Raw genomic sequence first — 27029 nt, 5'->3', positions numbered from 1 at the left:
TTGAAGCACCCTTCTCCCGAAAGTGAGATCTGCAGAGCCACCCAGATCCAATCTATAGTGCCTATAGGAAGTAGAGGGAGAAGACCAAGTGGCAGCCTTACAAATTTCCTCAATGGAAAGCCCTGTCTTCTCCGCCCAGGAGGTTGATACCGCTCTGGTAGAATGTGCCCTCAATCCCTCCGGTATCTCTTTATCCCCTGAGGAGTATGCGAGGGAAATGGCCTCCTTGATCCATCTAGCGATTGTAGCCTTTGAGGCCTTACAACCCTTTCTAGCCCCCTGATAGCAAATAAATAGGGACTTATCCTTTCTAAATCCACGCGATACTTCCAAGTACTTTAGTACGCACCTCCTAACGTCTAAAGTGTGAAGCCTCTCCTCTTCTTGATTTTTGGGCGGGAAGCAAAAAGTCGGGAGAACTATCTCCTGGGTTCTATGGAATCGAGTGGCCACTTTAGGAAGAAAGGATTATATTAAAACCTGATCCAGCCTATCGTCCAGAATTTGCGTAAATGGAGGGTATAGTGAAAGGGCCTGTAGGTCACTGACTCTCCTGGCTGAAGTTAGGGCTACTAACAGGACCGTCTTTAGGAAAATCATTTTGGGGGGAGACTAAATCTAGTGGCTCAAAAGGAGGACTGGTCAAGGCATCTAAGACAAAATTCAAATCCCAGGGAGACATCTTTGCTTTGGTAATGGGTCTACACCTAAAGGAAGCTTTTATAAAACGGGCTATCCAATAGTTATCTGCAATATTGGAAGAAAATAAAGCCCCCAACGCCGACACCTGTACTTTCAAGGTACTGGTAGAGAGACCCAATTCTAAGCCCCGCTGCAGAAATTCCAGAATTTTCCCAATAGGGGGCCCCTCCTCCACCTTAACTTCTGCAAAGGACAGAAACTTCCTCCAGGTCCTGGCATAAATACGGGTGGTAAGAGGTTTTCTGCTAGCCAGGAGAGTATTCACTACATTTGCGGGGAATCCTTTGTTGGTCAATAACACCCTCTCAAATTCCACGCCGTCAAATGTAGACTCGGGGTTGGAGGATGGGAAAGTGGCCCCTGAGTGAGGAGGACTGGAATCTCCGGAAGAACCCAGGGATCTGATATGGACATCTTCCAGAGACAAGGGAACCACGGTCTTTTGGGTCAAAAGGGGCATATGAGTATCACTCTGGCCCGGTGTGCCCTGATCTTTCTTATCACCGCTGGGAGCAGGATCATGGGAGGGAAGGCATATGCCAGAGGAAATCTCCAGGGAACCATGAAGGAGTCCACTGCCAGGGGTTCTTCTCTGGGGTCTAAGGAACAAAAATGTTCCACTTTCCGATTGGCTATTGTTGCGAATAAGTCCACAGTCGGAAGGCCCCACATTTCTACGATTCTGGAGAATATTAGCGTATTTAGGGACCACTCTCCCTCTTTTACGGAAGTACGGCTGAGGAAATCCGCTGTGATGTTTTCCCTCCCTCTTAGATGAGTAGCCGAAAGAGAGGGACAATGATCTTCGGCTTTCAGCAGAAGTGTGTTCGCTACCCTCATCAAGTTTCTTGAGCGGGTTCCCCCTTGGTGGTTTATGTAAGCTACCGTGACTTGATTGTCCGAGAGTATACGGACATGCTGGCCCTGTAAATATATAAGAAACTCGTTGAACGCATGCTGCACCGCCAGAAGCTCCGTAACATTTGAGGACAACTGTCGCTCACTGCTTGACCAGGTTCCCTGCACTAATCTCCCTTCAAAGTGAGCTCCCCAACCTGTAGCAATTGCATCAGTGGATAAGACTGCAGTTGGACTACATTCCCAGGGAACCCCTTTAGCAAGATTGTCTTGTCGCAACCACCAACGAAGGGACCTTATGGCACGAGGACCTAGCGTAAACTCACGGTCTAGATGCCCCTCTAAAGCTGCGTTATTGTACAACACATCCCACTGAAAAGCTCTTGAATGTAATTGTGACCAATGAACCGCAGGAAAAGTGGAGGTGAAGGTTCCCAATAGTGACATGACCTTACGGAGTGACATAGAAGGTTTACGTATACATTGTGCTACCAACCCCCGGATTCTATCAATTTTTTCTTCTGGAAGACAACATAGCTGTTTCCTGGAATCTAATAGGACCCCCAGATATTGTTGTACCTTGAGTGGAGATAGTCTAGACTTTTCTAAATTTAGAAACCACCCCAGACCGACATGGTCTCCCGCAGGTGGGTCTCGCACTGAACCAACGAGTTCCCCACTATCAGGAGATCATCCAGGTAAGGGATAATTAGAATGTCCCTTTCTCTTACATGGGCCATAACTTCCGCCATTACTTTAGTAAAAACTCGCGGGGCTATAGCTAAACCGAAGGGGAGTGCAGTGTATTGAAAGTGTTTAACCACCCCGTCAATTTCAATGGCCAGCCTCAAGTATTTCTGATAGTCACTATGAATTGGGATATGGTAATACGCATCTTTGAGATCGAGCACTACCATATAGCAGTGGGGAAAAGGTAACTTTATTACGGATTTTAAAGACTCCATTTTAAAAGGAAATTCAGGGATTTCAGATTTATGATTGTCCTGAAACTTCCATCCGGTTTCGGAACCAAGAAGAGCGGGGAGTAGAAACCAAGACCCTTTTCAGCCTCCGGAACCTCAATCAGGACGTGCTTTCTTATTAGGGTTTGCCTAGGCGTTCTGGGGAAAAACTGGAGGGAACAACCATGAACCTTTTGTGAGGCAATGCTTTAAATTGAAATTTAAGACCATACTTAATCAGGCTTAAAATCCAATTACTATAAGAAATCTGTTCCCAAGCTGGGACAAAAAATGACAATCTGCCTCCCACCTGGGCTGATTGTGTATCCCCTGGCTTCTGCTCAATTTTTGGAGACGGACCAAAGAGTAGACCTCTACCTTTTCGACCCCTTTCGTCAGACTTGTCTTGCTCCCTGAAATATCTCTTCCGGAAAAATTTCCTCTTCCGGAACGATCTCTTAAAGGAGGGTAGAGGTACTGATGGAAACCCCCTCTTAGGATCCCCAGCTTTTCCCAATAAGTCATCCATGGTCTGACCAAATAGGTATTCTCCTTCGCACGGGATTGTGCACAGTCTGGATTTAGTCTGTAAATCCCCTGGCCAGCATTTAATCCACAAGGCTCGCCGAGCAGCATTTGACAGTGCTGCTGATTTTGCTGCCAACATTACTGAGTCCACAGATGCATCCGCAAGAAAAGCTGCCGCCCCCTGAACCAGTGGAAGGGAAGAAATAATGTCTTTCCTAGAAGTCCCATCCTTCAACTGACTGTCTAGCTGTTCAAGCCACACCATCAGGGCTCTGGACGTTGGTCTCAGTGCTCCCGCAGCTGTCTCCCATGCCCCTTTCAAGAAAGTATCAGCCCGTCTGTCTAGGGGGTCTCAATGCACCCATATCATCGAACGGGATGGAAGTTCTTTTCGCTGCTTTGGTAACAGCAACATCCAGCTTGGGTGCTTTTAACCAGGAGGAACACATAGCATCCTCAAATGGATATTTCCTTTTAAAGGATGGAGGAACACTACCCTTCTTGTCAGGTTTCCTCCACTCCTTATCAATGAGGTCTTTCACCTTTGAATTTACTGGGAAGACCCTTCTTTTCTTTAGCCCCAGACCACCAAACATAACATCCTCAGCCGACTTCTCTGCCCTCGTGTCCACTATCCCCATTGCAGATCGGACGGCTTTTACTAGGGCATCGACCTTCAGGGGAAAGCACTGTCTATCTGGCTCACTGTCAGAGGAAGAGAAGGCGGAGGAGGAGGTGACAGACAGTTCAGAGTCTGAACCCGGGTGGGTTTCTTGAGGAATATGCCCAGACTCTGAACCCTGCAATGCTTTGCCTATTTCTTCCCTTATTAAAGTTCTTAGGCCTAGGGAAAAAAAATCTGGGGTTTCCTCCGACATCATTTTGCTAATACAAAGCTGGCATAACCTCTTGCTATATTAATCAGGGAGTGGACAGCTGCATAAGGCACATTCTCTGTGCTTGGATTTCGAGGAACATTTCTTGCTCTAAAAGAAAGTTAGATAGAAAGAAGGAGGAAACATTAGTAGAACTTTCACGAAGATTCCATTCACCCCATAGAACCTTCGGTACCGTAGAAGCAGAAGAATCCAACATGCATGGCGAGGAATCACGCCGCACTGGACCGTCCTTCCTGCTCTTAGTGGCAGCTCTTCTAGTTGAACAACCAGACCCTAGCCGGGAATGGCGCTGCGCCACTAGTTGTGAGGGCTCCCCAGAGGGCTGCTCCTGCAGCAGATGTTGTTGCCTAGGTGACAGCTCTGGGAAGCACCTCTGTATGTTACCAGACACTTTATATACTGGCCATACCGGTACCATGTGTGGGTGTGTGCTCCTCTCTTTTTTTTTACCCAGGAGGGCGTTACCTGCTCCTTGGTCTTCCTCCCCAGGTGGCCAGGTGGGTTCCAGGTGGGCTCCTCACCGCCAGGTCCTTAATCCCCCGGCGTTCAGCTGCTCGCGCGCAAAATTCAAACGAGCTCCGCCCCTTCCAATGACATCACCGGGACTTCCTGCCCGGCGCACTGGAAGTCACGTCAGTAGGTCGCGCCTGTCACGTGCCCTGCCGGCACGACCTGGATCTCCTGCGAATTGTAGCGGGGGGAGGAAGCCGCTAGCGGCCCCACACCTGGCGGATATCTACCTCCCCGTGAGGCGATGTCGCGCCCGCCGCAACGCTCACGGAGGCGCCCCACTGAGCCCTACCGTGGAGTCTCCAGAGGACCGGGACGGACCGTCTCCAACCACCTGCTGTGGCCCTCTCTGGGACAGGAGTCCATCTTCTGCAGGTAAGCCTGCGAGGTCTCCCATCATGGACAGGAAACCTAAAACTGAGGCGGGAAGAGAGGGCCGCCCTTTTTAACCTGTAGGTTTCCTGTCCTTGATGGGCGGATCCTCTCTCTCACGTGGTGCTGTCATGGGAGACCGAATAAATTAGCTCCTCTTCAACCAGAAAGGTAGGATTATTATTACCTTGGCCCGTTCTTCCTGTATCTTCCTTAACACTAGTGGAATTAAGGGTAGAGGAGGAAATGCGCAAGCCAGGTCCATGTCCCATTTCTGGGACAGAGCATCTACTCCTGTTGGTCTGTCTGTTGGGTGGAGGGAGAAAAATGCTTTTGTTTTTGGCATTCTTTCTGGTGGCGAATAGATTGATTTGAGGAGAACCTCATCTGGAGTTCTATGCAACGGAACGCCGTCCAATTCAGCATGTTGTAGTTTTCCGACTGAGGAAGTCTACCACAGAGTTCTGAGAACTTTTCAGATGTATCGCAGTTATTGAAAGTACAGTCTTTTCTGCCCACCGAAAGATTTTGTTCGATAAGGCTTGCAGTTGATGTCCTGGCCCCCCTTGATGTCTGAGGAAAGCCACAGTAGTCATATTGTCAGGACTCGGATATGTTGATGTTTCAGATCCATGTGACATGCTTTCAATGTTTTCCAGACCGCTAGGAGTTCTCTTAGGTTCGACGATTCAAGAAGATATTGTGCTCCCCAGGTGCCAATCTTTCACCTGTGCTCCGCAGCCTCTGCTGCTTGCGTTGGTGGTAAGGGTGATGAATGGTGTCGACTTCCACATAACTCCCCTCTAAGTTGGTTCTTGAAATCCACCACTTCAGAGATTCCTTTGTTGTTCCTGACAAGGTTATCTTCTTGCCCAGACCATCCATCTTCCTGTTCCAGGACGTTCAGATTTGGTGCTGAAGAGGCCTTGAATGAAATTGGTTCCACCGAACCATAGGCATGGAGGCTGTCATTAGACCCAAGATCTTCATGCATTCTGATTGCCACCTTTGATTTCTTCCCAAAGGCGTTGATCCTGTCAGTGAGATCCGTTTGTTTTTCTTCCGGAAGGAGGGACTTCAGTCTTTCAGAGTCCAGAAAAATCTTCTTTTCCCGGTAACAAATTGATTTTTTCCAGTTTATACTCCAACCTAGATTCTTTAGAACTAAGGTTGTTGATGATAAACTGTCTTAATTGCTGGGGAGAATCTGCCATTAGAAGGAAATCATCAAGGTACTGGATTATCAGAACTCCTTATTCTCTTAGGAAAGCCATAACCTTGGCTACTAGTTTGGTGAAAATGCGTGGGGCCGAGGAGAGACCAAACGGGAGGAATCTGAACTGATAATGCTGGACGTTGTGCCCGACTTACAAAGCAAGTCTTAGATATCTCTGGCTGTGGGGGTGAATGGGTACATGATAATATGCCTCGAGGTCCAACGTGCACATCACCATGTTCTCTCTGACCAGCGGAATGGTGGATCTGATGGATTCCATTTTGAATTTTTTGTACGCCACTGAGCTGTTTAACGACTTTAGGTTAAACAGTACAGTACTCGCATAATAATAAAAATAATATTATTAATAATATTTCGAGAAAAGGCTTGATTGATATCCTGAAAACTGTTCGGCCACTGGCACCGGTATTACTACCACTGCTAGTAACAGTTTCTTGACATCCGTCAGCAATCTTTGTTGGACTAATGGGGACTGTGCCATCGTTAGATGGAACCTGAGGAACCCTTACCATCTCCATCTTGTACCCATCTGCAATTACCCAGAGTATCCATGGACTGCTGGATACCCCCGACCATGTCCCTAGAAAGTGTTGGAGTCTCCCTCCTACTCTTATGGTGTCATTGTCAACACGAGCCATTTCCTGAACTAGAAAAGGTACTCCTGCTTTTACCTCCTTTCGGGTAGCTCCATCTACCCCATTTTCCCTTCCCAGAGTATTCTGGGCTCTGTTGGGGACATGGTCTCCGAAAGAATGTTGTTTTCCTGGGCTTTTCTTCTGGAAAACCTTTTTCGTCCGAGACCTTTTCTAGCATATCATCTAAGAACGGGCTGAACACTCGGAGGCCAGAAAAAGGTATGGAGAACAACTTGTTTTTGGAGTGGTTATCTCCAGAACAGGTTTTTAGCCATATTGCTCGCCTGGCTGTTGTGGATAAAGCGTAATTTCTTGCAGCAAACCTTATTGATACAGCGGAGTAGTCAGCCAAAAATTCTGCAGAGGGATGGAGTCTCGGATGTCCTCTCTGGAGATTCTCAGATGGTCTTCCAATTGTTCTACCAAATGATCTTGGATCTTGCTACCGAAGTTGTTGCAATGTTTGTTTTGATTACAGCAGCCGCTGTTTCCCAGGTCTTTTTGAGTAGGTTGTCTGCCTTCCTGTTCATAAGGTCTTTTAAGCATGACGAGTCTTCAAAAGGAATCAACGTTTTCTTTGCTACCCTGGCTATTGGAATTTCAATCTTTGGAATTTCTTCCCACGGCTTAATTTCTTCTGGTTCGAAAGGCAAACAGGATCTGAAACTTCTGGGAATGACTACTCTCTTCGCTACCTCCTCCCATTCCTCCAAGATCATTGCTTTAATATGATTATTGACCGGAAATACTCTGTTCATTCAGGTTCTCAACCCTCTGAACATTTCATCTCGTATCGAGGAGGGCTGGAGGTTGGTCTTCCACTTTCATAGTCTTTCTGACAGCTGATAAAAGTGGTTCAGTGTTCTCCCATTAAAAGAGATATTTTTCCTTTCTTCTGGGGGAACTGAAATCGAGCCTTCTCCTTCATCCTGTTCAGGGTCAGAGTAAACTGACCGTTCCTACCCCTCCTTTGAACTAGATTCCATATCCCACCGGGTCTTTTTTGTCTAGGTCCAGGCTGGGAGGCTTGTGTGGACCTCCACTGAACTGTGGACCTCCTCTCTTATTAAGGATCGGGGAGGAATGTTCATCCCTGATTACTCGGGCAATACAGTCGGTGCATAATTGCTTCCCATATGTGTCCGGTAGCTTCAGGTTACAGATGGCGCATCTTTTCCCTTTTTCTTAGGGGTTGATGACGTTGTGAATTTTTTAGAACTCTGCTTGTCCTACAAACAAGGGATAATATAATATGCTACCCAAGGCAGATGGTTACAGGGAATTTGTACCGGGGTTTCCGCTGGCGTATCAGGGCGAACAGTGGTTAATCCTTCCATGGCTGGTGACCAAGACACAGTGATACCTCAGATCCAACCCCACAGCCTACTGGGATAGTAGGCTGTGGGGTTGGATCTGAGGTATCACTGTGTCTTGGTCACCAGCCATGGAAGGATTAACCACTGTTCGCCCTAATATGCCAGCAGAAACCCAGGTACAAATTCCCTGTAACCATCTGTCTTGGGTAGCATATTATATTATCCCTTGTTTGTAGGACAAGCAGAGTAAATAGCCTTTTTGTCTTACCTGTCTTCCATCTGATTTGTCAATTCAGGAGTTTCTCCATTCATTTTAGGATTGGAACCATTTTTTTAAAACAAATCCCGGAACCGGAAATGCGTTCCAGCATGGAATGCACGCCGGTTACTAGAGCCATGCGTACCAATGCCCCTGTAACCGGAAGCGCCGCCTAGTCTTCTCCTCTGCGCACACAGGACTGCAGCAGCATGGACCCAGAGCCCCCTTTACGGGGGAAAACGGTCCACTTCGGGAGCCACCGCTCGACCGGCAAGGCTGAGGAACCCCTTGTCTGGCGGGGTGTCGGCTTCCGGACCGCGGCAGAAGGAAGGGGAGGAGTGCGAGGAACCCATCCCGATCCTCCTGCGTCCGACATCAGGAACTCCTGCTCAGTGGAGGGAGGAGAGTCTTCTGCGTCCTGTCTAGGGACAGGAAAAACACTGAAGGTATGGGTGGAGCCTTTTAAATTATGTGTTTCCTATCCCGATCAGAGATATGAAGGACATCCTCCTGAGGTGCTGTCAGGAGGGACGTCCAGGAAATACTACCCATTTATTATTTATATGGACCAGGGAGTTACACTAGATCGGGGGATCTCAGGAATGGGATCCCATCAGGGGCAGACATGCTGCCTATGCAGCTACACAGGGGTACACAGTATGAGGGGGGGGGGGCAGAGTCAGAAAGCTCATTATTGTCTCATGTGTTTAAGAGACAAAATTACTTGAGCCAGCAAGTGGCAGCATTGCAGAATTGTAGCACAACATTCTACTATGTTTGGGCCTCTCCAAATCAATAGCACACCCTAACCTCAGCTCGTGGCTGAATACCAAATAGGCACATTAGCACCAGGTTTAGCATACAGCTATGCAGAGCAGGTGTCCAAATGGTTACTTAGGGGAGTAGCCCCACAAGGAAGAGCAGGTCTGAATGCATACATACTAGCTTTGAAGTTGAAGAGATAAGTTAAAGGGAATCTGTCACCAGGTTTTTGCCACCTAAACTGAGAGCAGCATAATTTAGAGACATAGGCAAATAAGTGAAATAACTGGAATCAGGCTCTATGCAGTGTAATTTTAATAATCACTAGAAGACTAAGCCTGCTGCCAGGTAGTCCTCCATACTCATGAGCTCTGCATAACTCCGCCCCCACCACTGATGAGCTGCTTTGTGTACACTGTAGATGGCACAGAAAGCTGTCAACCTGGTATGGGTGGGGTTATACAGAGCTCCGCATTAAGGGAACAGGTAGATCTGCAGCAGATAAAACAGATTTTATCAAAACTACAGCAAGCAGTCCAGTAAATTACACATCGCTGGAATCAGTTCTCTGCCTCTACATCATGCTGCTTTCAGATGGGGTAGCAAGAAGCTGGTAGCAGATTCCCTTCAAGTGCTAAATTGGTCATAGGAGGATATTGCCAGATAAGGGGATGCTTGAAGCTGGATGTGATAGTGCTTGGTGCAGAATAACAAATGATGGCAAGGTGGGAACCCCAGGATGCAAACACGTAAATAGCCTCAGTGTGATTTCTGTAGGGAAGCTTTGGCAGCCGAGAGCTAGATGTCACCAATCAGGAGGGTGGAGGTCTCTGGATGTGGCCCCCCCCCCCCCCCCAACACTTTCAGGGATAAATGAGGCTCTTAAGGTCAGAAAGTTTGGGGACCACTGCACTAGAGGCTGTGGGAAAAGAAGGAGGGAGGACAGACTGATCATCTGCAGAGCCAGGCAATACAAGAATTGAGAGCTCCCGTTACAGCCCTCTCCATTCTGTGCTGCATGCTCATCCTCTATCTATATACCTGGTTATGGCTTCTGCGCAAGTATAGTGAAGGTCCTTGCCGTTTCCAGAGACAGTGTATATACATAATGTATATTCCTACGGTGTGGTATTCTTTGTGTAAGTGATATTAACCTATATTCTTGTTTATATATGATTGTGGTCTTACAGGAAGCTTTTATACTGTAGTTTTTGTACATGGCAGACAGACAGCAATATTAGGCCTTGTTCACATGTTTTTCCATCCATGTTTAGCATGAATATTGGGAAAGTAACCAACGTACACACTAAATACGTTAATAGTCTTATATTGCCCGATAGTGGCCAAAATAGTGTCCTTTGTCAGGTTTAGAATAGTGCAGTAGACTACTTTGTATCACACCACAGTATCCTGTAAAAGAACTTGAGTGTATAACCACAATATCCAATGGATAACAGATGCCCCAGACATTAAAGGGGATGTCTGGTCTAAAGCTACAAGTCTGTAGTGACTGACTGCAGACTTGTGAATCCTCACATCGCACGTACACTGAGGATTCTCCGGCACTGGTGTTGGGAGCAGGTGATCACCTGACTGCAAGTATGTGAATGGCACACTCCTGGCCGCATTCTACCTACAGGTGCCCAGCCTCGCTCAGTACACTTGCTTTAAGCAAGTCGGCACATCGGGTCGGTGCGTGACCGTATGTGTGGAAGTCACACCCGCTGTTCCCGGAGTCGGAGAATCCTCACAGAGCGAGTGACGTGAGGATTTACAAGTCTGCAGTCACATAGATTTAGATTGGACAACCCCTTTACGACGTGGTATGTAATAGTACGCACCATGACGTAACCCCCGGTTCAGCGCGGGCTCCGGCGCTGAGCCCGCATTAAACCGGGCACATGTCAGCTGTATAAATCAGTGCCCGCAACAGCAGCGGGTGGAACCGCGCTCCACCCGCGGCTGTTAACTAGTGAATATTATGCGGTTCAATGCGCGGATGGTACCCGGGTCTGGAGAAGAGGAGACTCTTAACCAACCTAGGTACCATGGTACCTGCAAGTTAAATAATTATAAAAGTAAAAAATAAATATTCATACACACCTCTCCGGCAGCCCCGGATCTGTTTCAGGCAGCGTTCTCAGTCCTCGGCGGCCCGCAGTGTTCTGCCAGGACCTGCGGTGATGTCAGTCAGCTGATGGTCACGCGACGTCAGCGGTCGTGTGACCATCAGCTGACTAAATTACATCACCGCAGGTCCTGCCAGTACATCACGGACTGCCAAGGAGAGAAGATCGCAGCCGGGAGGAGAGCATGAAATAATATTATATAATTATTTATATATATATATATATATATATATATATATATATATATATATATATATATATATATATATATATATATATATATATATATATATATATATATATATATATATATATATATATATATATATATTATATATTTTACTATAGGTGCAGTATTTTAAGCAGAAATCTCGATATAAATCCACGACAGTTGCATGGATTTATATTGTGTGACCAACTTGACAAGCCCTTTTCCAAGTGATGCTCAAAATCGCTTGGAAAAGCGCTGAAAAAAACAAATGCATGAATGCATGTAAAAACACATGTAAAATCTGCATGCGTTTTTTCTGCCAGGGAGATGAAAAAACGCTCAGGAAATTTCTGCTTAAAATCTGCATCATGGGCACATACCCTAAATAGCAGCTCACCCAGGACTGCTTGCATGGGCTTGTCCTTATAGAAGCTCCCGAACTCATCATCCTTCTCCTTCCAGCATCTGCTCCCACAAATGAGGGGAAGACGCTGCTGCAGGGCAGGGCCACCATGTTGCGTTCAAATGGCAAATCAATATAATTTAAAGGGTTTATCTGGTTCTTTTGCACTGATGACCTAGCCTTAGGATAGATCATGAATACCAAATATGTGGGATGCAACATCTGCAGATCAGTTGTTCCCAGGGGCAGATGTGCTCATTTGGAAAGCAGAACAGTACAGCTCTGTCAACTCTACAGCGGCCAGGTACCATAGATTCATCCCTTTTGATTTCAATAAAAGCTGATGTACAGTATCTGGCCACAGCCACTATAACGTTGACAGAGCTGTACTGTTCAGCTCCAGAACTGAGCACATCCGGCCTCTGCTGGCAGGGCCGCCATGAGGGCATCACTACCCTTACTGCTGTATGGGGCCCCGTGAGTAGCAGTACAGAAACCCCCCCCCCCCCCCCACTCTTGTGCTTCTGCTCACAGGGCCACATGCTGTAGCAAAGTGCCGAACATTGCCTTTGATGGCGAACACCTCGGCTCCAAGTTCCTTGCTGGAACTGCGCAGCCATGCAGCTCCCTACAACTTCTCCTGACTTCTGGTCAGGTGACAGCGCGTACACGCCATCACCTGACAGAAGTCAGGAGAACCTGGCGGTATACCTCTCCTGGCATAAAGGCCCTAGCAGCACTCACAGCCTTCAACACTGAATGGCTGTGCAGCAGCTCCAAGGGGGTCCCTCCTCCCCTGTAACGCACTGGTGAAGGTATGCGATGACTGATCGCATGGGTGCCTGCAGAGAGCAGGAGCCGCACCAGGATGCCAGTACAGCTGCAGGGATCGCATGAGAGGCAAGTATGACAACTTTATTTTATTTTTTTTTAATAGAAATAATTAAATTTCTTGGGGACAAGCAAATGGAAGGTGGAAAGAGCACATGGGGAATTGGGAGTGGAGAGGGTAAATGATGATGAATAGAGGGTAGGGGTGGTGAGAGCACAGTCATGACAATTAATTGGGGCAGAGGGGGCTTGTAAATATAATGAATCAGGGGAGCAGGAGGTACAGAGTAGGGGGTGTTAAGGATGCAGGAGTGTGAATGGTAATAAATTGGGGGAAAGAGTACAGGTTCTAATTAATTTATATATTTATTAGGTGGGAAAGCGACCATATACAGTTAGTGGGGGCACAGTGGTGGATTACAATTTATATTTGGAAAGGTGGGTTGCATACTTAATATATTAATGGTGGGTGTACATCTGTATTCAGCTGTGTAATGTAAAAATTGGGGAATGTGCTCTAGATAACTTTTATTTTACGCACAGACGAGTCCTGGCTGGAACAAGTGATGGCAGTCCGTGCTGGATGAAGGACTTCACCTAGAGAAGTCACCGGTGTGTCAGTGTGTTACCTGTACACTGACACTATATACAGAGCTCCTGTGTATAGTGTCACTGGTGATCACTATATTACCTGTACACTTACATTATACACTGTATACTATGTACAGAGCTTCAGTGTCTAATGGCACTTTTGGTAATATTAGCATTATGTTTTTGTTTTGTTTTTTTATTAATGATTATTGTAGTATTCGGTCACTATGTGGTGGTAAAATGTGGTGTGGCGGTTTTTGTCCCTTGTATGTGGCATTATTCGGTCACTATGTGTTCGTAAAATATGGTGTGGTCATGGTGTGGAGGTTTTTAGTCCCTTGTATGTGGCATTATTCGGTCACTATGTGGTGGGAAGATGTGGCGGTTTTTGTATTGGTACACCCTAGGCTATCACCCCCGGGTTCAGTGAGGGCTCTGGCGCCGAGACCGCACTGAACCAGACACATGGTCAGCTGTTTCTTACAGTTGACATGTGCCCGCAACAGCCGCAGGTGGAATCGCGATCCACCCACGGCTTTTAACCAGTTAAATGCCGCTGTCAATCTCTGATAGCGGCATTTAACAGCGCTGCACCGGAAGCACAACATTAGTCCCGCCCAACAGTGACCCAGTCACGTGATCGCGGGTCATTGATGGGTAGGCATGACAACCCGGGGTCTGCGGTTGTCATGTCTCGCTTGCTATGAGCGCCACCTAGTGGCCAGCGCTCATAGCCTGTATGCAGTAGAAATGCTCACTTGCTATCTGCTCATTGCTTGTATGCAGTAGAAGCAATCAGAAAACTGCTGCTTCTAGTCTCCTATGGAGACTATTGAAGCATGCAGAGAGATAGAGATATATTATACACAGTACAGACCAAAATTTTGGACACACCTGATCATTTAAAGATTTTTCTGTATTTTCAAGACTATGAAAATTGTACAGTCACACTGAAGGCATCAAAACTATGAATTAACACATGTGGAATTATATACTTAAAAAAGTGTGAAACAACTGAAAATATGTCTTATATTCTAGGTTCTTCAAAGTAGCCACCTTTTGCTTTGATGACTGCTTTGCACACTCTTGGCATTCTCTTGATGAGTTTCAAGAGGTAGTCACTGGAAATGGTTTTCACTTCACAGGTGGGCCCTGTCAGGTTTAATAAGTGGGATTTCTTGCCTTATAAATGAGGTTGGGACAATCAGTTGTGTTGTACAGAAGTCTGGTGGATACACAGCTGATAGTCCAACTGAATAGACTGTTAGAATTTGTATTATGGCAAGAAAAAAGCAGCTAAGTAAAGAAAAACGAGTGGCCATCATTACTTTAAGAAATGAAGGTCAGTCAGTGCGAAAAATTGGGCAAACTTTGAAATGTGTCCCCAAGTGCAGTTGCAAAAACCATCAAGCGCTACAAAGAAACTGGCTCACATGAGGACCGCCCCAGGAAAGGAAGACCAAGAGTCTCCTCTGCTTCTGAGGATAAGTTTAATCGAGTCACCAGCCTCAGAAATCGCAGGTTAACAGCAGCTCAGATTAGAGACCAGGTCAATGCCACACAGAGTTCTAGCAGCAGACACATCTCTTCAACAACTATTAAGAGGAAACTTTGTGCAGCAGGCCTTCATGGTAAAATAGCTGCTAGGAAACCACTGCTAAGGACAGGCAACAAGCAGAAGAGACTTGTGTGGGCTAAAGAACACAAGGAATGGACAGTAGACCAGTGAAAATCTGTGCTTTGGTCTGATGAGTCCAAATCTGAGATCTTTGGTTCCAACCACCGTGTCTTTGTGCGACGCAGAAAAGGTGAACGGATGGACTCTACATGCCTGGTTCCCACCGTGAAGCATGGAGGAGGAGGTGTGACGGTGTGCTTTGCTGGTGACACTGTTGGGGATTTATTCAAAATTGAAGGCATACTGAACCAGCATGGCTACCACAGCATCTTCCATCCGGTTTGCGTTTAATTGGACCATCATTTATTTTTCAACAGGACAATGACCCCAAACACACCTCCAGGCTGTGTAAGGGCTATTTGACCAAGTAGGAGAGTGATGGGGTGCTAAGCCAGATGACCTGGCCTCCAGTCACCAGACCTGAACCCAATCGAGATGGTTTGGGGTGAGCTGGACCGCAGAGTGAAGGCAAAAGGGCCAACAAGTGCTAAGCATCTCTGGGAACTCCTTCAAGATTGTTGGAAGACCATTTTCGGTGACTACCTCTTGAAGCTCATCAAGAGAATGCCAAGAGTGTGCAAAGCAGTCATCAAAGCAAAAGGTGGCTACTTTGAAGAACCTAGAATATAAGACATGTTTTCAGGTGTTTCACACTTTTTTGTTAAGTATATAATTCCACATGTGTTAATTCATAGTTTTGATGCCTTCAGTGTGAATGTACAATTTTCAAAGTCATGAAAATACAGAAAAATCTTTAAAATGAGAAGGTGTATCCAAACTTCTGGTCTGTACTGATTATCTAGATAGCTAATAAAAAATAAAAACACACATTCACATTTGACATCGCCGCATTCAGAATCGCCCGATCAAAATAAAAAGGTTACTCCGATCAGTAAATGGCGCAACGAGAAAAAAAAAAAAAATCTAAATGCTAGAATTACGTTTTTTTTTTTGGCCATCGCATCATTGAATTAAAACGCAATAACAGCCGCTCAAAACATCACATCTGCCCCAAAATGGTATCCGTAAAAAAAAATCAGCTCGTTGCGCAAAAAATAAGCCCTCACCCGGCCCCAGATCCTGAAAAATGGCTTTTTTTTTTTTTTTTTTTTTAATTAGCAAACTTTGAATTTTTTTTTCACGACTTAAATAAAAAACAACCTATACTTGTGTGATGTTCGGTGTCTACTAACTCGTAATCACCTGGAGAATCATAATGGCAGGTCAGTTTTAGCATTGAGTGAACGTTGTAAAAAAACAAAAGTGGAATTGCATTTTATTTGGAATTTCACCGCAGTTTTCCCTGTTTTCCAGTACATGATATGGTAAAACCAGTGATGGCGTTTAAAAGTACAACTCATCGCGCAAAAAATAAGCTCTTACATGGCCATATTGACCAAAAAATAAAAAGGCTATGGCTCTGGGAAGAAGGAGAGCAAAAAATGAAAACGCAATTAACCAAGGTGACAGGTCATATATTGAGGCGCACTCTGTGCCAGAAATCTCACACCTGGAGTAACCCCATTGCATTGGGTCACTTTGCATATAACAAACTGCATGTCTGAGAATTCAACATGTAAACAATTGCTCCATCTGTAGATATTGATAGTATGGCATTTATCGCTATGGTATTGACAGGCGAGGGGACCCAGCACATGTCCTGTACAGGGGCCCTCCAGTGTCAGTGTCCACTCCTGGACCCCACAATAGCAATGGATCGTCAGCAGAAAACAGCAGTGTATGAACAAATGTGATGGGGCTTCACTGCTGCGCTCCATGGCACCACAGGCATGTGCCCTGCTGAGCCTTGGGGTGCCGGGGCACAACTGTCACAAATGCCCCCTGCAGCTTTTGAGTACTCCTGAAACCATGAGCGGGCGCAGGGACACATCCACTGTTACACAACTGGCAGAGAAGAGCCGTACATATCCCGCACGACCTCTGTGCAGTCAGCTCACTGTGAGGGGACACTCACCTGGCGCACACGCTAAGCCTGCACTGCATGACAGCTACTGTAAGGTATGGCGCAGACTGCTACCGCTAGTCTTTCAGCGTGACTGTCCGTCCTTGCCGTAGCACCACCCACTGACTCTGTAATGTAGTTCCGGGCCGTGCATAAACCACGCCCAGTCTCCTCCCATGGGTGTGCCGATCTGTGCGCAGGCGCAGTGGTGTATAGTTTGGTTACTACTGCATGTAAGCCTCCTCTATTGTATCATTAGCAGTGTGTTCACCTCGTATAATGTAGCGCCAGTACGGCGTCAAGTGGCGAGACTGTGCATTACAACCTATCACTAGGGATTGTCTCGGGGACAACGTAGTACAAAGTGATTGTATTAGGCCACGTTCACATATTCAGTATTTTCTCTCAGTAGTTGTAAGCCAAAATCAGGAGTGGAACAATCAGAGGAAAAGTATAATAGAGACACGTCACCACTTCTGCATTTTTCATTCACTCTTAGTTTTGGCTTTCAAATACTGAGGTAAAAAACTCACCAAATACTGAACATGTGAACATGGCTTTAAAATGTATGGCCATGTGTGTAGTGCTAGCGCAGGATGGGGTTTGTTATGCTGAGGTTCAGAGGGTGGTCACCCCTATTATGTCCTAAATAATGTAATTTTTTCCTAATGTATTTTTCTCTTTTAAGTGCAGCGAGTTGTAGATGTGGCGGTTTATCTGGAGATTTTTTTCCTCAAAAAAAAAAAAAATCACCAAAACCCGAGCTCCACATGGAAAACACACTTAATTGTGCAAATATTGCTTCAGTTTCCACTATGCAAAAGCTGCAGATAAATGTCCGACATCATAGAGAAGGGCGAGCTCTACAGAGACTGCGGCATAAACTGACAGCCTCGAATGCCACATCCACAGCGCTGGCAACTCTGCTGCGGGGTCTCCCCGGAGCGAGCCGATAAGATGACATACATCGGTCCTCACGTGTAATGTAATATCTTAAATGAGAAATGCCTCCTAAAAATGTCATGACTCTTGGGCCGTCCTTGGCCGAAAACTAAAATCTACGCCAGCAATGTCATGGAGTTTCTGTGGCATCTTTTCAAAATGTTGAGAGGAAAAAAAAAAAGGAAAGACATGGACGAACTCCAACATGCGACCCCCCTGGATGTTCAAGCGTTTTTTTAACCCCTTCATGCCGCTGCTAATTTCCGTTTTTTCGTTTCCAAGTTTTCCTCCTCTTCTTCCAAGAGCCATAACTATTTTCTTTTTCCGTCCACATAGCCGTATGGGGGCTTGTTTTTTGTGGGACAAGTTGTTCTTTTGAATGACACCATTCGTTTTATCATGTGATGTACTGTAAAGCAGGGAAAAAATTTCCAAAAGCATTGAAATTGCAAAAAAAAAGAGCAATTTCACAATTCTTTTTTGGATATTTAGTTATGATGTTCACTTTATGGTAAAACTGACCAGGAAATATGATTCTCCTGGTCAGTATGCTTATGCAGACACCGAGCATGTAAAGATTTTTTTTTTGTGGTGAAAAAAATCGAAGATTTGTAAAAAAAAAAAAACAACAAAAAAGAAACTTTTGCTTGTGTCGCAATTTTCCGAGACACGTAATATTTTCAATATTCAGGATATGGGGCTGGGTGAGAGTTTGTCTTTTGCTCTGAGCAGATGTTTTTATTGATACAATTTTGGGGTAGATACGATGTTTTGCATTTTATTGCAATGTTGCTGCGGTCCAAAAAAACGTAATTCTGGCACTTAGATTTTTTTCTCGTTATGCCGTTTACTGATTAATTTCTTTATATTTTGGGTTTTACATGACCCAATGTCATTGACCCTAAAGATAACACCTTCGAGTGCCTATTTTGATGCCCATTTTATGCAATGTTTTCACTCCACCTGTGACTATTAGGTCACAGCCCCACTAGCAGTATTTGGTCAGTATTCGATCAGTATTTTTTCTCAGGAGTGGGAGCCAAAACCAGGAGAGGAACAATCAGAGAAAAGGTATAAAAGTAACAAGTCACCAATTCTGCATTTATCACCCACTCCTGGTTTTGGCTCCCACTCCTGAAAAAAAATACTGAACAAATACTGATAGTGGGGCCATGGCCTAAGGGTAAGTTTTGCTCATTAATAGACTTATGGTATGTGCCCACGATGCGTCCAGATGCTGTGGAAGAGCCGCCGCCGGCTTCCGATCATCTATGTAAATGAGCGGCGCCATTTTTTCTTCACCTGCGGACTTTCCTCATAGAGGTTAAGTCTATGGGTAAAGCCCGCATGCGGACCCACCGGAGAAATTGACATGCTGCGGTCTGGAAGACGCACCGCATGTCCGTGTCCACGGGTGAGCCGAAGACACATAGTGGACATGGGATTTCTACAAATCCCATCCACTATGCTGTAACATCTGGCCGCTGCGAGTTTGACTGCATAGGTCCGCAGTGTCAAACCCGCTGCAGCTCTGGATCGTGTGCACACAGCCTTATAAACTCCTAAACATTTATCCCAAAGAAAAAGGCATAAAGCATTATGATATATATATATATACACCAACAGGAAAAGGCTTTAAACAAGGGCCGCATATAAAAACAGTATTTTTATTAAGGAGACAAAATATAAAAAACAAAGTATAGGTATATGTAAAAAGTGAGAGATCACAGAAGAGACAATTGGTGGGTATACCTGGATATTGGTATATACATAGTAGTAAATTATTTGTGCATGATAAAGACATTCAGTCAGGAGTACAATATGCATCAATACACACATAAGGAAAATCGCATGTGTCCGTATATATGCAAACAATATGTATATCAATTATAAATCCAAAATGTATCAGTAGCAAAATGAATATCCAGTGTAAGGTTATCACTGAAGATCAAGCATTATAAGCTATGCATTACATGTCATATAGTGAAAAATAAGCCTCTCCTGCACATCAGTGATCAGTGACAGCTGCTCTCACACATCCCTGCCATGCTCATGCTGCCTGCAGCCCCTCCTCCTGCCCCCTGACCCTAGAGCCCAGCCTACAGTGCCTGGGAGGGGTGAGCACGTAGCTGGATAGAGAAGCTGTGGTGCAGCAGCTGCTTCCTCCTATCCGGAGACTGGTAAGTGCAGGATCAGAGCACATCTCTGGCGATCTCCTCCCTGAGGACCCTCCATGGGGCTGTTTCCTGCACTGTAGCATGGTGGGGGCTGCACAGTAGCACACAGTGACTGGCCGGCAGTAGACAGAAGAGCTTGCACTCTATTCTGCACCCTGTGGGATGATGTATACCTTCGTGGTGAGGGATGAGAACAGCACGGTGTTTGCTGAAGTGGCCAAGATCCTCCTCACCACAGGACAATGGAAGCGGCTAAAGAAAGACAATCCCAGGTTTAATCTCATGCTGGGGGAGAGGAACAGGCTGCCATTTGGGAGGTTGGGTAAGTCCCAGGAGATCATTATGACATCAGCTGATTTAGTTCACTTTAGCATCAATCTGATTCACCCCTTTAAGCCTGCCTTTTATTGTTGCAGTTATAACTGTATTCCAGCCAAAAAAAAAAATATAGAACTAGAATCATATTCTGAACAGTCAATCTCATTGTCTCAATGTTTTCATTCTCGTAGCAATCATAACAAGGAGCAATAGAATAGTCAAGTTGTTTCCATCCTAGCTCAATTTTAATAAATGGCCAACTCAGACAATGGGCCACGTCCAAACAATGGGATGGAAAGTTAGTGTCAGTACAATATAACTTTTCAGCTATTCCCGCTGGGTTATTGTGGATTTGTAATGACCCCTTTTACATTATGTGTAGAAGTGCAGGGAACTGCATTTGGGTGTTGCCTACTGCACCAAGGGGACCTGACTCAGTGCTGCAGCGCTCACACCGCCTGTTACTTTTACCATGCACATTCACACTGTAGCTCGATTCATCTACGCTTTATAGAGAGTGCTCCGCACAAGCAACACTACTTAACCCCTTCACGTCATTGCCATTTTCATTTTTCCCTCCCCTTCTTCCAGGAGCCATAACTTTTTATTTCTCCGTCAATACAGCTATATGAGGGCTTGTTTTTTGCCGGACGAATTGTGATTTTTGAATGACACCATTGATTTTTACCATAGTGTACTGGAAAACGGGGGGGAAAAAAATCTCATGTGCGGTGAAATTGCAAAAGAAAAATGCAATTCCACAATTTTTTTTTTTTATTTACCATGTTCACTATATGGTAAAACTGAGTATGAGTACGCAGATACCAAACGTATACTTTATTTTTTATTTAAATTGTGAAAAAAAAAATTCCGAAATTTGTAGGAAAAAAGTTTTTGCATTTGTTGCCATTTTCCAAGACCCGTAGCGTTTTCATTTTTCCGAATCTGTGGCTGGACGAGGGCTTATTTTTTGCACCCTGAGAGGATGTTTTTGATGCCATTTTGTGGCAGTTGCGATGTTTTGATCGCCTTATAATGCAAGGTTGCTGTGGCCACAAAAACATAATTCTGGCCTTTTCAATTTTTTTTTTCTCCTCGTTACGCCATTTAATGATCTGATTAATTTACTTTATATTTTAATAGATCGTCGGGCATTTCTGAACGCAATGATCCCAAACATTTTTTTTTTTAATTATTTTATTTTCAATGGGGCACAAAGGGGGTGATTTGAACTTTTGTGGGGAGGAGGGTTTCCCACATTTTAAACAACTTTTTTTTTTTTTTTTCTAAATTTAATACACCCCTTTAATAGTCCCTTTAGTGTTATGATCTGCAACATGTACTAAGGAAAGAAAGGGGAAAGCTATCCCTACTGTAAGACTAAGCTGAATCCCTACGATGTAGCGGGCTGCCTATTCCTTGCGGACTGACCCGCCTTAGTCCTCGGCTAGTCTGAACGAAGACCTATAGCATAAAGGAAGGAGTCTCTAAAAGAACTAAGGACTGGAACAAAAATGGGACACCTCCTAACAGAGAAAGTTGTTGCAGAACACAAAAAGACAAACTGACAAAAAGGTACTAGAGGTCCCAGAAGGACCAAGCGAACTGACAGAGAAAGGCACCGAAGCACCTGGCTAGCCAAACAGTCAAACAACACTGAAGTCCAGCACCGCCAAAAAGGCGGAGCTGGAATATAAAGGCAAATGATCACGTGACCGCAAAACACAAGATGGAAAAAACAAATCGGAGGGTTCTAACACTTAGAGACTTAAAGCTGCAATTGTCCAATCGCCTGTGCTATACATAGCAGTTTTCAGCACTGCTATCTATAGAAAAAAATCACAATCTCCTATGAACTCCAACCACGAGCCAGCATTCACAATAACAGGGACGGGGGGGTTTCTGCACAGACCCCCAGCTGTCATGATAACCCATCGGCGCACGCCTATGGGCGGTATTTGCAACGCGCTTCCAGCTGGAATGTGTTAAATCCCGCTGTCAGAAACTGACAGCGGGATTTAATTGGTTAACAGGCGCGGGTGGAGCTCCGAGTCACCCTCGGCTGTTAAAGGCACATGACCGCTGATTAAATCAGCTCTTATGTGCTGGATAAAATACGGGCTCCGCGCCGGAGCCCGAAATAAAGTTTGGGACACGACCTTGCGCAAATGTACGTTATATATCGTTAAGGGGTTAAAGAAGCACTCCCATCAAAATCTTTATCCTTGTAATATATTGCAGTCATCATGTTTTATTTCTTTTTACTTATAATTGCTCATTTTGTCTTTGCACCCAGTTAATTATTCTCTCTTCCATTAGGTCTATAACATCACGTGATTAAAAACTGACTAGCTGAATATATATATATATATTTTTTTTTTACTTTGAATACACTGGGGTCACTAGAAGGTGTTATCCAGTAGTGGACAACCCCTTTAAACTGAATAATAATTTTTATTTTTATAGTGCCAACATATTCCGTAGCACTTTACAATTTTAGGGGAAGGGGGGCTTGAACAGACAAAAAGACTTTACAGAATAAGCATAAATCAGATATTAAAAGGAGTGAGGGCCCTGCTCGCAAGCCTACAGTCTATAAGGAAGATCACAATCAAAAATACTATAGATGCATGAATTATAATTAAGACCACTAAATGCATGATCACTTGCTGAAAATCGTCTATTTTACATAGCAGTATTGTGCTTGAGATTTCAGGGCTGTGGAGTCGGTAAGCCAAATCAGCGACTCCTCAATTTCCCTGACTCCCGACTCCGTTTCCACAGCACTGCCTCATTACTGAGCATGTACATAAAGCGCAGCACAGATTCATCTCAACTAAAAGCTGAGATCTTTAGATCAGAAACAGAACAGACATTAATAGGACATTTCATAACTTTCCCAAATTCTTATGAAAACATTTACAGCATATACTACATTAAACTACTGAACCTAGTTTATATAGCTTAGGAATCTAAGTCAGTCCATTTTATACCGACTCCACCAAAATGGACACCGACTCCACAGCCCTGGAGATATGAAGAAATCTTATGTTTCAAAATACATCCACAGCTTAAATTGACAAGATTCAGATCTGCAGCATGTTAATTTATGGTCTATGTTGCAGGTGCAAATTTCAGCCTTTGCTTTGGGAGATGGGGATTTTGAGCAATTAGCGCTGCTTGCAATTAAAAGGTTCTCTGTGTATGTACAGTTGAATCCAGAAGTTTACATACACTATATAAAAAGAAACATATGCATGTTTTTCTCAAAATCTGACATGATATCAGAATAAACCTTTCCCGTTTTAGGTCAATTAGCATTACCATAATTTTTAATATTTGCCAGAATAATGAGAATGTTTTAAGGCATTTTTATTACTTACTGCAAAGTCAAAAGTTTACATACACTAAGATTACTATGCCTTTTAATGCCTTTAAACAATTCTGGACTGCCCATATGATGATTTCATGTGTTTGGAAGCTTCTGATAGTTTTTTTGGCATCATCTGAGTTAATTAGAGATAAACCTGAGGATGCATTTTAATGCTCACCTGAAACACACTGCTTCTTTATGTAGCATCATGGGAAAGTCTAAAGAAATCAGGCAAGATATCAGGAAAAGAATTGTGGACTTGCACAAGTCTGGCTCATCCTTGGGTACAATTTCAAGATACCTGAAGGTGCCTCGTTCATCTGTATCAACAATTATATGCAAGTACAAACAAGATGGGAATGTCTAGCCATCATACTGCTCAGGAAGTAGACTGGTTCTGTGTCCCAGAGATGAATGTGCTTTGGTCAGACATGTGCATATCAACCCAAGGACAAAGCAAAAGACCGTGTGAAGATGATGGTGAAAGCTGGTAAGATTGTGTCAATAACCACAGTGAAACGAGTACTGTATCAACATGGGCTGAAAGGCCACTGTGCCATGAAGAAGCCATTATTCCAAAAGAAACATAAAAAAGCCAGATTAGTGTTTGAAAATGCACACAGGAACAAAGAACTTAATTTTTGGACACGTTTTGTAGTCTGATGAAACTAATTGTAGCGCTGGCGTCCCTGCCCTCTGCTAGGCAGGGACGCTGCTCCCCTCACCGCTCTGCTGTCAGCGCGCGCTCCGTCCCGGCGTCCTCTCCCCGCTCTGCTGTCAGCGCGCGCTCCGTCCCGGCGTCCTCTCCCCGCTCTGCTGTCAGCACGCGCTCCGTCCCGGCGTCCTCCTCCTGCTCTGCTCTCAGCGCGCGCTCCTTCCCGGCCCCTGTGCTTAGGGCGCGCGCGCGCTTCCCTCCTCTTAAAGGGGCCGCGCGCGCCGCCCTAAAGAGTCCCCGGCCAATGGCCGGAGGACTTCATCATATATAAGGCACCTCCTCCAAAATGGAGGTGCCCGAGCAATGTTGTTTGCACCTGTGTCTCACCTGTGCTTCAGCCCTCAGGTCCCGTTGCCAGTTACCTGCCAGTTACCTGCCAGTTACCTGCTAGTTACCTGCCAGTTACCTGCCAGTTTCCTGCCAGTTTCCTGTTAGTTACCTGCCTGATTCCTGCCTGAATACTTGTTACCTGCCTGCCTGCCTGAGGTCCGACGGTCTGCCTTACAACTCCGGTCAGTCTGTCTAAGGACCAACTTGTCCGCTCACCTGGGAGCGCACATCAGCTACCTGCCTGCTTGCCTGAGGTCCGACGGTCTGCCTTACAACTCCGGTCAGTCTGTCTATGGACCAGCTTGCCCGCTCACCTGGGAGCGCTTCTCCGTTACCTGCCTGCTTGCCAGCCCGGAGGCTCCGTTGTCACGTGCTGTGACCACCAGCTATCTCAGAGACTCTTGCCCGCTCACCTGGGAGCGCATCTCCGTTACCTGCCTGCTTGCCAGCCCGGAGGTCCCGTTGTCACGTGCGGTGACCACCAGCTATTCCAGAGACTCTTGCCCGCTCACCTGGGAGCGCTTCTCCGTTACCTACCTGCCTGCCAGCCCGGAGGTTCCGCCGTCACGTGCCGTGACCACCTGCTATTCCAGAGACTCTCGCTTGCTCACCTGGGAGCACACATCTACCATCTGCCTGCTAGCCTACCCGGAGGCTCCGCCATCACAGGTCGTACCTACCCCTTACCCAGAGACTGCCCTGATCACTTGCCGTAACTCCCTGTCCGTTCACCCAGAGACTGCCACCCGCTCCCTTACAAGGGCCGCCCCCTTGTATAGTAGCTCAGAGGTTCCGCCTCCCGGACCCGTTACAGTTTGCTCGGGCCATGGAACCCGGTGGCACCCAAGCTCCCTCGCTCACGGACCTGTGTCATGAACTGTCCCGTCAAAGGTCCCAACAGGAGTCCATCCTGGGTCACCTGCGGAATGTCAATACTCGCCTGGATACTCTGACAACACCACCTGCAACTACGGCCAGTACCATGGTATCCTTTTCCGGACCCCGGCTCTCTGCACCTCCTCGCTTCGGAGGCGACTCCGTCCTGGCTCGGGGCTTCATAAATCAGTGCACCCTGCATTTTGAACTATTGTCCCACCAGTTTAACTCCGACCGAGCCAAAATTGCATTCATCATGTCCCATCTCACCGGGGAGGCTCTGGCCTGGCTAAATCCTCTATGGGAGAGAGGAGACCCCCTGGTGTCCGACTTGCCTGCCTTTCTCACGGCTTTCCGGAAAGCCTTCGACGAACCCGGACGGAGGACCTCATCCGCATCATCTCTGCTACGCCTCCGTCAGGGAAGCCTCACCGTGGGTCAATATGCCATACGGTTCCGTACCCTTGCCTCGGAGCTGGCCTGGGATAACGAAGCTCTGGTATCCGTCTTCTGGGAGGGTCTGTCCGGCCGTATTAAAGATGAACTTGCTGGTCGGGACATTCCTACCACTCTCGATGACCTAATAACTCTTGCCACCCGGATTGACCTACGGTTCCAGGAACGTGCCAAAGAGGTCACCCGTGAAAAGGGGCTTCCACGTCTGGTTCCTACTTTTCTGAAACCCGTCACTCCTTCCGTTTCTCCCCAGGTACACTCTCCTGAGCCTATGCAGGTCGACCAGACCAAGATGGTCAAATCCCGTCAGGACTTTCGCCGTGCCGAGGGGAGCTGCTTCTACTGTGGCAGTAAGGAGCATCGGATCCGTGCCTGCCCGGAGAGGTCGGGAGAACGCCTGTGTCGAGGTTCGCTCAGAGGACTTGATCTAGACAAAAATAAATCCTCTCCATCCCTGCTGCTGTCTGTCTCAATCATCTGCGGGGAGAATCGTTATTCCGAACTAGCCCAACTTGACTCTGGAGCAGCCGGAAATCTTATTTCACTGTCCCTGGTGGAGAAATACCGCATCCCCACCAAACCTCTGGCTGTACCCTTGTCTGTTGTTGCCGTGGATGGGGGCCTCTTATCTCGCCCCATCCAATTCATCACCGAATCCATTACTCTGCAAGTGGGTATGCTGCATTCAGAGAGTATCTCCCTTCACGTTCTGCCTGGACTCTCTCACGCCCTCTTGCTAGGTCTGCCTTGGCTCCAGAGACATGCACCCGTGCTTGACTGGCAAACCGGAGAAGTCCTTCGCTGGGGACAAGACTGTCATAAAACCTGTCTGGTTCCCGTCCATTCCGTCCGTCCCTCTCCTATCCCAGCTAATCTACCTGGACTTCCGATTCCTTATTGGTCTTGTGCTGATGTCTTTGATATGGAGGAGGCAGAGACATTACCACCTCATAGACCATGTGACTGCCCCATCGATCCCGCCAGAGTAATGCAGGT

The 27029-nt window shown here is 46.1% G+C and overlaps 2 protein-coding genes across 2 annotated transcripts in view; one reads left to right on the top strand and one right to left on the bottom strand.

Moving 5' to 3' along the window:
• Positions 1–17022, bottom strand: part of SOD2 (superoxide dismutase 2) — a 34491-nt gene extending 17469 nt beyond the window's left edge. Inside the window, exon 1 of the mRNA XM_073672787.1 lies at positions 16859–17022. Coding sequence (XP_073528888.1) covers positions 16859–16887 — 29 coding nt within the window. The 5' untranslated portion in view covers positions 16888–17022. The remainder of the gene's footprint in view (positions 1–16858) is intronic.
• A 2845-nt stretch (positions 17023–19867) lies between these two features.
• The window catches only part of TTL (tubulin tyrosine ligase), a 49619-nt gene continuing 42457 nt past the window's right edge, over positions 19868–27029 (top strand). Inside the window, exon 1 of the mRNA XM_073672786.1 lies at positions 19868–20287. Within this exon, the coding sequence (XP_073528887.1) occupies positions 20128–20287 (160 nt within the window). The 5' untranslated portion in view covers positions 19868–20127. The remainder of the gene's footprint in view (positions 20288–27029) is intronic.

Source organism: Phyllobates terribilis, unplaced genomic scaffold (genome assembly GCF_046119375.1).
Source record: "Phyllobates terribilis strain yellow unplaced genomic scaffold, ASM4611937v1 Scaffold_3__8_contigs__length_932513732, whole genome shotgun sequence".
In the NCBI taxonomy this organism is placed as follows: Eukaryota; Metazoa; Chordata; class Amphibia; order Anura; family Dendrobatidae; genus Phyllobates; species Phyllobates terribilis.
The sequence above is the reverse complement of the archived record's forward strand: the minus strand, read 5'-3'. Positions and strand labels throughout refer to the sequence as shown.